We start from the raw sequence: 11,919 nt of genomic DNA, 5'->3' as shown, positions 1-11,919 counted from the left end.
TCCTGTCAAAATTTATAAAAATAAAAAAAACTTTTCGGTGCATAAGTTATTGTTCATGTATGCAATTTGCTACTTGAGTAATCCACCAGGGATAGTTTCAATCTCTTGTGGTTGGTGTGTACGTGTAAGGTACGTCGTTGATATTTAAGTAACTTGAGGAATGGAATAGGTAGTTTTTTTCTTTCTTCTTTTTTTTGACAAAAAAGAAACTGGCTAGCTTTCCTTGCTTCAACGTCTCTACTATACGCAAAAATCACTAAAGGAAAAATTTTAAGAATATTACACGAAGTTCTCACCAATAATAATTAAGGTCTCATAAGTTTCAGAAATAATCTTGAAAATATGCTAGTGTTATATGTTGTACATAGAATTGAAGTGGAAGACGATTTTACCCTTGAAAATATGCTAGTTAACACACCAACTAACATAGATGTTAATGGCATGTACTGAAATGAAGTTGAGTTGTCATGTACTAAAGTATCATTTCTGAAACTTAAAAAAAAAAACCTTAATTATGAGTGATTAAACTTGGTGTACTGTTCTTAAAATTTACACATCACTGACATGGAACTACAAATAAGTCTTGTCAGGGTAGGTTGGTGTCTTACTGAAAAGTGCTGAAATACCTGAAAGTCTTGAGACACACACTTAATTGTTCCGAGTTGAACATTAATGGTATAGTGAAACAAGAAAATTAGCAATCTTTAATTGAGGGGTTTCAAATGTAGCTTCATTTTGAACCCTTTAGGTGGATATAAACAGCTGAAAAGAGTTGATGGCTCATAGAGTTGATAAAAGTTTCTAATTATGTTGTATTATAATGAAAGTTAATTGGGTGTAAGCATCCCACTCTATGTTTGGAACCCTTACATGGAGTTCAGGTCTGAGTCTGATCGACAGTTAAATACTGTTTTCCACTTCCTGACAAGACTGTGATCTAAGAATGGCTACCTATATCAGCTAATGATGCTTTGTATTTTGACATGTTAGATGTCTTAGATTAGAAAACAAGAACAAACAAATAACAATAACAGGAAGAACATGAAGGAATAATATAGAGAAAGAAAAAAGAAAAAAAGAACTAGAATAGTCATATCTGTGTTGAATGAATGTCAAACCAACTGCTATTATATGTTTCAATGTTTGTACTAGGAAAACACTATTGATACATGTCGAAAAGCATTTCTCGAGAGCCAATAATCTCTTATCAAATTATTTGTCAAAATTCTTGTTGTACGCATGGTAGTCTCTAGCCTTGAAAGCTGCTCCATCATCTTACGTACGTACACACAGATGCCATAGCCAGCAGCTAGCTGGCATTCAAATAAACCTTGAAACAATATTCATTTCGAAACGAAACTGCATTTTCAAAAACAAAATTCTAATCATTCCGGGCAAAATGGCCTGCCGGAACCATCCCGGTGACTAGGAATAGTGAAGTGCCTCAATCTCCCTTGCTGTTTTTGCATGTAACCTTTACAAAGGAATGACAGAGAGAATTTGTCTTCGACAACTCTATTCACATCGTGAACAAAAACATGAGTAGTCTCCCCTTCCTCTTTGTTTCTGGCTATCATTCCGGCTGTGTATATTGCACTCATTCTTCCCGGTGCTTCATCATGATACCCGGTCGGGGCATCTACCATTATCAAATCCCATTTGATGTCATACACTTCACTTGGTAAACCCTTCAAAGCCAATTGGCACATGCTGTACTTAATATCACTACCAACTGCAGTGCACTCAGGCCCTTTGCCCACATCCATAAGATTATCAGCCTCATTCACCTTGCTGTTATATGTGACATGGTATGATTCCAACGTGGGGAAGCGGCGTCGGATTTGCTCGATCCAGGACTCGTCTTCTTCAAGGAAAACTGTCCTGCCCCCATGGTTGAGTGCACTCCACATAAGGCTGTCGTGGCCGAGGCCAAAGACAAGGAAGTTACATGGTGATTTTTTCTCTAGAATCTTTGCTGTCACTGTGATTTCCTTGAGAGTTTGTTGTGGGGTGATGGTTGAGGTTGTGTAGTGGATTATGGTTTGCGCTAGAGAGGATGGGATCTTGTTACAACCGGTAGTATTTGGTGAGCAGTTTGTAGAAGTAGTACTTAAATCTTTAGCAGAAGGTACCTCTGGTATGATGGTAGATGAATTTTGATTAAGATCAGATGATGATGAGAAGCTTGATCTCAGAACAAAGAGGACAACGAAAGCCAGGAAAACTCCGAGGAGAAGAAGCTTATAGTTGAAACTTGGATGGGTTTTAGGTGGTCGACTCATGCTTTCGATATATATGTCTTACGTGCTTAATTCTGGGGAGAGAATAGGAAGATGATCGAGGTTGAAGTTCTTAAAAGAATGATGTAAGATTTTATAGTATTACTCAAGTTGGTCATGATCTGTTGGGTTAATGCTTAAACATGAAGGGAAGTGAAACGTTGGATGGCAGAAGAAGACACTAGAGCTACTTTACATGAGTCTTGGTGAAGCAAGAGTGCAAGAAATACAACGGTTGGTAGGTTATCTAATTATCTCTATTATTCAGTTCGGTTGTGCAGCTGTTTACATTTGATTGCTCATTCTCCTATCAACGGATCCCAATTTTTTTTCTTGCGGGCCAGATCAATGTGTCTAATGACTGTTAGGGTTCCAATAGAGATGAAAAACTGCTCATCCTTCATTAAACGTTTTGACTGTCTTCGAAAGATGCATGTGTGCATCACATCAGAGTTTTTTTCTTATGATGCCCTTCATTGCTTGTGTTGCATCTTAATAAAACAAATAACACATTCGCAAATCTAAAATTACTTCTTTAAAATGCAATAGTTTCTTGTTAAATTCCTATAAATGCAATTTTTGCTTTGCACCTGATCAATGTGATTCAATTAGGTTGTTCTATAGGTTGCTCTATAACGGTCTGCATGAGAGCATTTCAAGTTGACTAGTTTACAGAATGCCCAGTTGCCGAGAGCAAAGTAAAAGACTCAGATTGACGGAACCAGGCTCTTACATTCTTAAAGATTACAGAAACATCAGCACGTAAAAAATGGAAATTCCACAACAGGATCTGTAAGAATTCGATTCGTGTTGGTGATAGACAACTGCTTAATCTACTAGAAACATGCTGAAGACAATTGCTTAACCTATGATCTTCCTAATTAATTTCCCTACAGCGACTATCTTCTTCTAAACAAGCATAACAAATCTTAAATATATAAAAGAGAGGATTATGTTGATGAACTTGGAGCAAGAAATTGCCTTCTATTGATGTGATCAAAAGGGGAACCTGTGTGATATAATTTCAGCCTTTACAGAGAATTAGACAAAAGCTGAACAGAGCACCTCTGGTTTCAACCGTACACAAGCTTGTCCATCGGAAGACCACCTAAGAGACCTTCTCATCTGGCAATCAAAGAATTTTCCTGGTATGTCAATATTGGCCAAGGGATTTGATCTGCCTGATTGACTATCTCTCAATCATTTGAGCATGAAATGATGGGTATAACTATATTGCATACCTTCAAAAATTGAATACACATCTGATGCAATGAAACTTGATGAAGCTCCATATATTCCATTTATCTTTCGGTGACCAGATTTGTAAAATTTCCCCAAATGAATCCTTCTTTAAGATTAGCACTTTTTCCATTCCGAGGAGCTCTTGCTCTCCAAATTGCACAGTATAAGATTCCATTTTCTGTCACCTGCCGTTTCTCACATTATGGAGTAAGGACTCTGTCTGTCCATTCTCACCATAGGCTATCTTGGCTTTGTCCAGTCTAGCTTTGCGGACAGCATGTTGTATTTGTTTCTCATGCTCTTTGAGCATCTTCTCAAGGTCTCCCCCAGGAGGCATCAATGGTCCAGAGTAGTGAATTCGATTCTTCTTGGTAGCATAACCCTGATCAAACAAGAGAAGTGATTATTAATGTCAGTGCGTCAATTTTAAATAACATAATGAACAATGACAAAATTATTTTACCCTAGCTGAATCCTTTCCAGATGGCTGTTCATCCTTTTTTTGTGAAGACTTTGGCCTATTCAGAAATTGAAGGGACCAATCGTGTTTGGCTGAGGAATTCTCGTCATCTAAGTGATTATATCTGGTATTAATACGTTCCTCTGGCCAGTGTGGATTTGTAGTAGTCTGTACAACACCATCAAATCGTGAATCACTTCGAACTGAAGCTGAACTGGAATATCTGGATGATTGGGCAGCTCCACCATTCATATATGAGTTCTGCCTTCTCAACTCTGCACCATTCTTAGACCGACCAGATCGCATTTCAATATTTCGTGTAGATCCATATGCACTAGGATGCATCAACTGGCCTGAATAGGAGAAGCCATTTGATGCTGCTACTTTGGGAGGTTCAAGAGGAAGGCCAGAGCCAGTCTCCACTTCAGGAATGTACTTCTCACTGATGCTTTTTGAATTATGCTGCCCTTGTTGCTTCTAATTAAATAAACTCAGTAAATCAATCACAGTTATTCCAGATGGGGGGCAATCCACATGATAAAATAAATACAAAATTAATATAACAATACCTCTTTTGATGCATGCCCAGCAGTGCCAACTGGCGCTGCCACAGCGTTTGACTCTTTGGAACTCCCTCCATGTCCTTTACCACTAGGCGCTCTACGCCTGGTTTGAAATGGACAGATCAGTTTTCCATAGTGAAAACAAGAAATACTATCCACTGAAGCCAAGAAAACAATAACCAGCCTAATATATGTAAAACTACAAATACAAACTTATCCTTTCCCTTCAAATAGTGAAACTAGGATATTGCTTTCTACAAGACAAATAGAAAGAACAGCACTCTACAGTACTAGGAGTGAGGTTGATGCTCCAAGGCAAGACAGATTTATATAACAAAACTTCTGTAATCTTATCAAAAACAAAATCTCATAATATTGATGTCCAGAAAAACATGATGAAGCTAAACTAATTTAATAGGATAATAGCTTTAACTGAGAAAAAAAAGCCAGAACATAACAGGAAAGACTGTCTGAATTAGACACATTTTCGTTCTCTTTTTTTCTAGCAGAGTCAAAATTAGATCTTGCCGGGATTAAAACTTGAAAATACATAAAATAATTTAGTAATGTACCTTCTAGCTTCCGCATCTCGGAGCTTGGCATCAAACTCCTTGCTTGGTGGGTACTTGGGTAAAGTTGAAGGATCACAGGGAAGAGGAACAGATGTGAAGAACTGGAAAAATAGATAACTTAGTAAGAGAAGATCAAACACCCATACCAACTTCCATTAAATTACCAAAAGAAGCCTGAAATCTTTTTAGAACTCATTAGTGCTACTTCCAGATAAAAGGTCAAAATGTCTACTGGACAATATAATCTCACTTTCAATTACCCAATGGGGTATATACAGTTTCATCGCAACATGATATAGAAATTTTAAAGAAAAACTTTAAGTAAAATACGGAGAATCAGCTAACCATATAAGTAACTGATAGAACTGATATGTCAGTACCATCTTCCAACAATTGGTTTTAAATTTCCTTTCCAGCTACAGAATAAACAGGCCGTCTGGACCTCATCCATTTTCAAAAAAAAAAAGAACAGACAGGCTGTTGGGTTTCCAGCCTAGTTGTTTTTTTTCCTAAGATGGTTTCTTAGAGTATGGTGTTCCGGTAAGGAAGGGAATCCTTATTGATGATGATTTACCTGTAGAAGGAGGAGGCTTTACAGCCTACCACTATTAGGAATATGATTCCTATTTGGTGAGAAAACATGTTTGTCCTTATGGCTATATAAAGAGGGGTTATGCTCTAGGTTTAGGCATCGCAGAGACAAAGAGCATAGTGTGTTCCATTCTCGGTTAGAGGGTGAGAGAGGGCAGAGAGGAGAAAGATAGAAAGAGGACAAAGTCCTTATTTTCTTAGTCTTTCTTGTGTACCCATTATTAATATAGTGGAAGTGTGTTTCTGTCCGGTGCATGTAGGCAAAGTTATTTGCTGAACCACCTTAAATCTGTGTTCTTGTGTTTTTTTCTTTGTGATTGTTTCTCTTGGTTTGTTGTGTTTGTTCTGTTTCTCTGACTAACTTGTTGACCAATTCACTACAAGTGGTACCAGAGCCTGGTTGAAGGTTGAGTTCGGCTGAATCGGTGTTGTCAGAATGGATGATGATGTGAAAGGCACAATGATCAAACTCACGCACAAGAATTGGGTGATGTGGAAGCCAAGAATGGAGGATATCCTATATTGTAGGGATATGCATGAGGTCATAGAGGGTGTGGCTGCAAAGCCAACCAATATGACTGATGAGAAGTGGCGAAAGTTGCACCGGAAAGTAGTTGGTACGATAAGACAATGGATTGATGATAGCATCTTTCACCATGTGTCGAAAGAAACTGATGCGGAAGTACTCTGGAAGATATTGGAGTCCCTCTTTGAGAAGAAGACCGCTGCGAAGAAAGCATTTTTTATCAAAGAGATGGTCAACATGAAGTTTGATGATGATACTAGTGTGGTTGTGCACTTGAACAATTTCCAAAATGTGACCAACTAGTTGTCGACAATGGGAATGAAGGTTGATGATGAGTTACTCGTATTGCTGCTGCTAGGAACTTTGCCGGATAATTGGGAAACTTTCGTGGTGACCTTGTAATGGTGTATTGTCTATGGATACCGTTAAGGATAACATGCTTAACGAATAACAAAGAAGGAAAAGTGTTGGCACAAACAATGAGCACGCAAGAGCCCTTTATGTGAAGGGTAAATGCAAGAATTCGGGTCAAAGGTTTAGTGTTGATTGTCACTATTGTGGTGAGAATGGCCACATGAAGCGGATGTATCGAAAGTGGAAACAAAACAAGAAGAAAGGCAAGTACCAAGATGGTGAAGATAATGGTTATACTGCTTGTATTTCAGATGTTTTGGATGAGTTTCTTAGTTTACAAGAATGTCTATATGTAGTTGACAAGGGTCATGATTGGTTCGTGGATACGAGTGCAAGTTGTCATGTTAGTTCTAACTTGGAGCTCTTTTTTACATACAAGGCAGGTGGTTTTGGGATGTTAAAGATGGGCAAAACAAGCTACTCCAAGATTTCGGGAATATGAGATATTTGCATCGAGACTAATCTGGGTTACCATATGACATTGAAGGATGTGAGGCACGTTCCTGATCTATGTGTCAACATACTGTCTGCAAGTGCTCTTGACAGGCAAGGTTTCCACCAGTTTATTGGTGATGGGAAGTAAAAGCTTACGAATCGATCGTTGAACGTTGCTAGTGGAGAGTTTTGTCGTTCCTTGTACAAGACACATAACTTGGTGTATAAAAATGACTTGAGTGCAATCGGTGATACTTCTTCGGACATATGGCGTCATGGTGACGGCCATATAAGGAAGAAAGACGCTTTGGAAAAGTGGTCCCAAATGTTCTTTTCCAATGAGTTTTCTAACCAGGGTGAAGATGGTCAAGAGTTGTTCCACCAACAGGGACATGGTGATGAGTTGTTCGATCAGGAGGAGCCTGATCAGGAGGAGTTGCATGCTCCAACCACATAGTTCTGCATCAAATCAGCTTGGGCGGACTCCCGATGGAGTCACGCCGGTGTACCTCTCTCATGGTCTAGAGGGTGAGATTGTTGGGTTTCCAGCCCATATGTTTTTTTCCACAATGGTTTCTTAGAGTATGGTGTTCCGGTAAAGATATGAAATTCTTATTGATGATGATTTACCTGTAAAAGGAGAAGGCTTTACAGCCTACCACTATTAGGAATATGATTCCTATTTGGTGAGGAAACATGTTTGTCTTTATGACTATATAAAGAGGGGTTATGCTCTAGGTTTAGGCATCGCATAGACAAGGAGCATAGTGTGTTTCATTCTCGATTAGAGGGTGAGAGAGGACAGAGAGGAGAAAGATAGAAAAAGAACAGAGTCCTTGTTTTCTTAGTCTTTCTTGTGTACCCATTATTAATATAGTGGAAGTGTGTTTCTGTCCGGTGCATGTAGGCAAAGTTATTTGCTGAACCACCTTAAATCTGTGTTCTTGTGTTTTTTTCTTTGTGATTGTTTCTCTTGGTTTGCTGTGTTTGTTCTGTTTCTCTGACTAACTTGTTGACCGATTCACTACATAGGCATTATATCAGTCTCATTTTTTTTAACCCTATACTCTATAATTTGAGAAACAGAACTCAAAGTTTCAATAGCACACAAAGCCCATGACTACCTCACTCTGAAGTGCAGAAGAAGCCGTTCCACGACAGTCGGGTTCTACTGCTAGAAGGACCTCCAACAGGGCCATAGCTGAGCTCGGAAAATCTTTAAAGGTCTCTGCGACACAACGCTTGTATGGCTGTGTTGGTTTAAAGATGGTTGCATGTGGCAATTTTGATCTCTTCCAGTATTCTTCAGAAGGTGACCCACATAGCTTAAATATCTTATGTAGTTGCTCCACCTGTGAAAATGAACCATACAATTTGAATTAAATCAGTGAAGATGCCAACATAATTCCATCACTACAGCTGGTAGATTCCATTGTCCTGCTAGAGCATAAAGGATTAACTATACAAAATCAAGAGTATCATCTACCAGATTTTCTTAATGAAATATCTACACGTTTTTCATTCATCAATTATAATCTGATTTCTGTATAATTCCAGTTAGATGAGCAACTAACAAGCAGATATATCTTTTCGGTATGTTACAATTATATCCATACACAATGTTCCAAATTCAAGCACATATTACAATTATCTTTTTGGTGGGGCATTAAATTAACATATGAGAAATATAAAGCAAATATATATATATGGTATGAAAGTGTGTGATTGGTAATTTCATTATCATGAAAAGGCTGGGATAGGTACCTCTGTTCTTCCAGGCATGATAGGCTTCCCAGCAAGCAATTCTGCAAGAATGCAACCAGAACTCCACAAATCCACAGCAACCCCATAGTCTGTAGAGCCCAGCAAAAGTTCAGGTGGTCGGTACCACAAGGTTACTACACGACTAGTCAGAGGCTGCTTTTGGCGAGGTTGGTAAAAGGTTGCTAGACCAAAGTCAGCAATCTTTAGGTTGCCATAATTGTCGATCAAAAGATTTGATCCCTTGATGTCACGGTGCAAAATACCATGACTGTGACAATGTTCAAGTCCAAGAAGAAGCTGTTGCATGTAGCATTTAATCTGCAGGTTGGAGGCAAACATGTCACGGAAGAGATAGAGTTAAATATTTTGTTACCGTATGGAAATGAAATTATTAAAACTAATCCAGCTGTTCCATGATAAAAATGAATCATGTTGACAACTAGCACACCATCAAAGGGTGCTGTAAACAACAACAAAATTATGCAAATGGTGAGAAGTTTAGTTCCTTTACGATATGGTCTTTTGATTTGAATGTTTCCTTTTCCAGAAAATGAAGTATTGAGCAGCAAAACACAAAAAACCTAATGTGCAATGACATTTTAAAAATAGAGTTACAGTTAAACCAACGTTAAGAATAAGACAATCATGTTTTTAATAGGGTGTACGTATCCTGAATTACCATAAACAAAGTTTTTGAGAGAGCAAGAGGCTTAGTTCAAACTGGTAATTCATAAACTGACGCAAAATCCATTAGCCATACAAAGAAGTTTCTTAAGAATATGCATACCCAAGTTGTAGTACACATTTTGATGCAAAGATTTTTCTTCAGTACATTCTAATCAAGGCCTTCAACTTTTATTATAATGTCAGTTTGTGAGCATAAAACACTTCATAAATGTATGTCCAGATCTATACACAAATTGTAATTCTTAGTAAAAGCTTTACTATGTTCTAACTTAGATCTGACTGGCAAAGCAAGTACCTGTGCTTCAGTGAACTTTATCCCAGGTCTTGCTGCAATCCCCGCAAGATCATGCTCCATGTATTCAAATACAAGGTATAAGCTGCCCGAGACCCTTGATGTAATCAGACCTTCAAGCTTCATGATATTGGGGTGATCAAGCTTACGCAAAATCAGAATTTCTCTTGACATAAAGCGCACACTTTCTGGATCCATATTGGCAAATCGCACCTTCTTTAATGCAACTATTTTGTTTGATTCAAGATCACGGGCTCTGTACACACTGCTGTAAGTTCCTTGTCCAATCTGCAGTATTACAAACTTTATAACTCTAAGTAGAAAAAGAATAAAGAAAAGATCTTGAACATGGATACTAACTTAAGAAAAGTGAGTGAACTGTCGACATAGAGGATAACAGATCAGATGTTAGCAAGCAACAAATGAATCTACAAAATCATTACAACTGGTAGAATCAAATCTAGTCCTGAGTGTTTGTCGTTTTGAACTCATTTCAGATCAAAAAACAAAAATTCTCTCTATGTGGTGCATGATGCCCTATTAGAGTTCAGTTGGCCATCTATTATGAGTAGCCACCATTTGCTGATTGATATGCGACCTTTTGTCTCTCAAAGTCAGGAAAAGAGTATGCTTACAGAAAGTGGGATCAAAAGTAATTCAGAGAATAGACAAATTTCTTGGAGCCATAAATTGCTAAAGCATACATTTATAGTACATTACCTAATAGCATGCACACACTGCAACTTTCTCCCAAGTACATAGATTTTAAAAAGAATCTAAACAGTTGAGAGTGTATTATCTTGTTCTGTCTGGAATTAAAACAATAACAAAAGCTAGATGATTTTCTACATCTTAGTTCCATGGTGTTGCCGGCGTAGGCAGCAACACAAGTGAATTAAATTTTGCTGCCTCATCCAGCACAAGTGTCCAGTTTCGGTCAGTTTATTGAACTAGGAATCTACATGGATACATATATACATACGTTTTGACAGAAACAAACATATCAGTAAAGTGAATGCGATCAATGTATGTTGAGGAAGAAGGAGGAGGAAGAAACCTTGTCGAGCTTTTCGAAAGAGTCAGCCTTGAGAGGGACCCAGCCACTGATGGCTTCCCCAGCGACAGCAGTGAGCCAAGAAGGCCAACCAGCAACCACTTGTGCTCCTCTTTCTCCATTTCTCAAACTCATTACCCCATTCATCATCTTCTTCTTCTCCCTCCCTCCTCCTTCATCTGATGATACCTCCTCCGTATTGCTTCGGTCATTGCCTATCAGCCGTGTGGTTGCATCACCACCACCACCACCATCCACCTCCACGGCCGCCCCTCCTCCTCCTCCTCCATCATCTAACCCCTTGTTGGATTTCAACTCGTTGTCTGTTGGGTGATTCTTGAGGACGTATTGATTGGCCAACAGCCCTTTGGAGCAAATGCATCCCATAATGCGGTGATTGAGGCTATGACACCATCCCCCTGGATCTTTTTTTTTTCTTGATAGAACCAAGAAATGTGTTGAGATAGAACTAAGTTACAACGGTGTCGTGACTTGGAAATGCCAATGTGGGTTGTGACAGACAAGCAGCAACAGCCTGAAACAAGCAAGGATTCTAGAGAGACAACACAGAGAGAGAGAGAGAGAGAGAGAGATTTTAGGATCTGGGTGGTCCGACAATTACGAAGAGCCGATCATCTGCAGAGAAACCCAACTCCGCCCTCTCACAGACGAGTATTAATAATACACGGTTTTCTTCGCGGACTGGCTTGTTCTCTGTGTTTCAGATTTCAGAGAGAGAGAGAGAGAGAGAGATTTTAACCGGGGGTGGGAGAGTAAAATGGTTTTGACGGAATTGAATTACGCTACAGAAACAAACACAGCCTTCCCGTGAGCAGAAGAAAAGTATATTGGCACTAAATACAGAATCATCGCATACCCACGCGCGTGGGTCGCAACTCACAATTTTTCTTTTTAATAGAATAAATGATAAAATATTAATTACTTCTTCAATTTTTAATAATTCGACAGTTTAATTCTTCATATTTTAATTTCAACTAATCACTCTTTATACTTTCAAATTTTAAATAATTTAGTCATTC

The 11,919-nt window shown here is 38.6% G+C and overlaps 2 protein-coding genes across 3 annotated transcripts; both read right to left on the bottom strand.

Annotated features, from left to right (window-relative positions):
- Positions 1-1,103: 1,103 nt before the first annotated feature.
- LOC126796501 (glucuronoxylan 4-O-methyltransferase 1) lies at positions 1,104-2,323 on the bottom strand. The gene has a single exon (XM_050523343.1). It carries the CDS (start codon positions 2,280-2,282, stop codon positions 1,386-1,388), a length of 897 nt encoding a protein of 298 aa, XP_050379300.1. The 5' UTR covers positions 2,283-2,323; the 3' UTR covers positions 1,104-1,385.
- A 926-nt stretch (positions 2,324-3,249) lies between these two features.
- LOC126796489 (probable serine/threonine-protein kinase At1g09600) lies at positions 3,250-11,598 on the bottom strand. Of its 2 annotated transcripts, XR_007672357.1 has the most exons (9): positions 10,883-11,598; positions 9,829-10,113; positions 8,847-9,164; positions 8,207-8,434; positions 5,117-5,217; positions 4,551-4,647; positions 3,985-4,458; positions 3,521-3,903; positions 3,250-3,404 (listed from the first exon to the last, which is right to left on the bottom strand). XR_007672357.1 is itself a non-coding variant. In XM_050523331.1 (8 exons), exons 1-8 carry the CDS (start codon positions 11,264-11,266, stop codon positions 3,703-3,705), a joined length of 2,088 nt encoding a protein of 695 aa, XP_050379288.1. In that variant the 5' UTR covers positions 11,267-11,598; the 3' UTR covers positions 3,250-3,702. The 2 variants fall into 2 exon arrangements, 1 of the variants encoding a protein (XP_050379288.1); XM_050523331.1 differs by having other exon boundaries at positions 3,250-3,903.
- Positions 11,599-11,919: the final 321 nt, after the last annotated feature.

The sequence above is a fragment of the Argentina anserina genome, chromosome 5 (assembly GCF_933775445.1).
Source record: "Argentina anserina chromosome 5, drPotAnse1.1, whole genome shotgun sequence".
Taxonomy (NCBI): Eukaryota; Viridiplantae; Streptophyta; class Magnoliopsida; order Rosales; family Rosaceae; genus Argentina; species Argentina anserina.
Note: the sequence above shows the minus strand (reverse complement) of the source record. Positions and strands in the feature narration are given on the sequence as shown.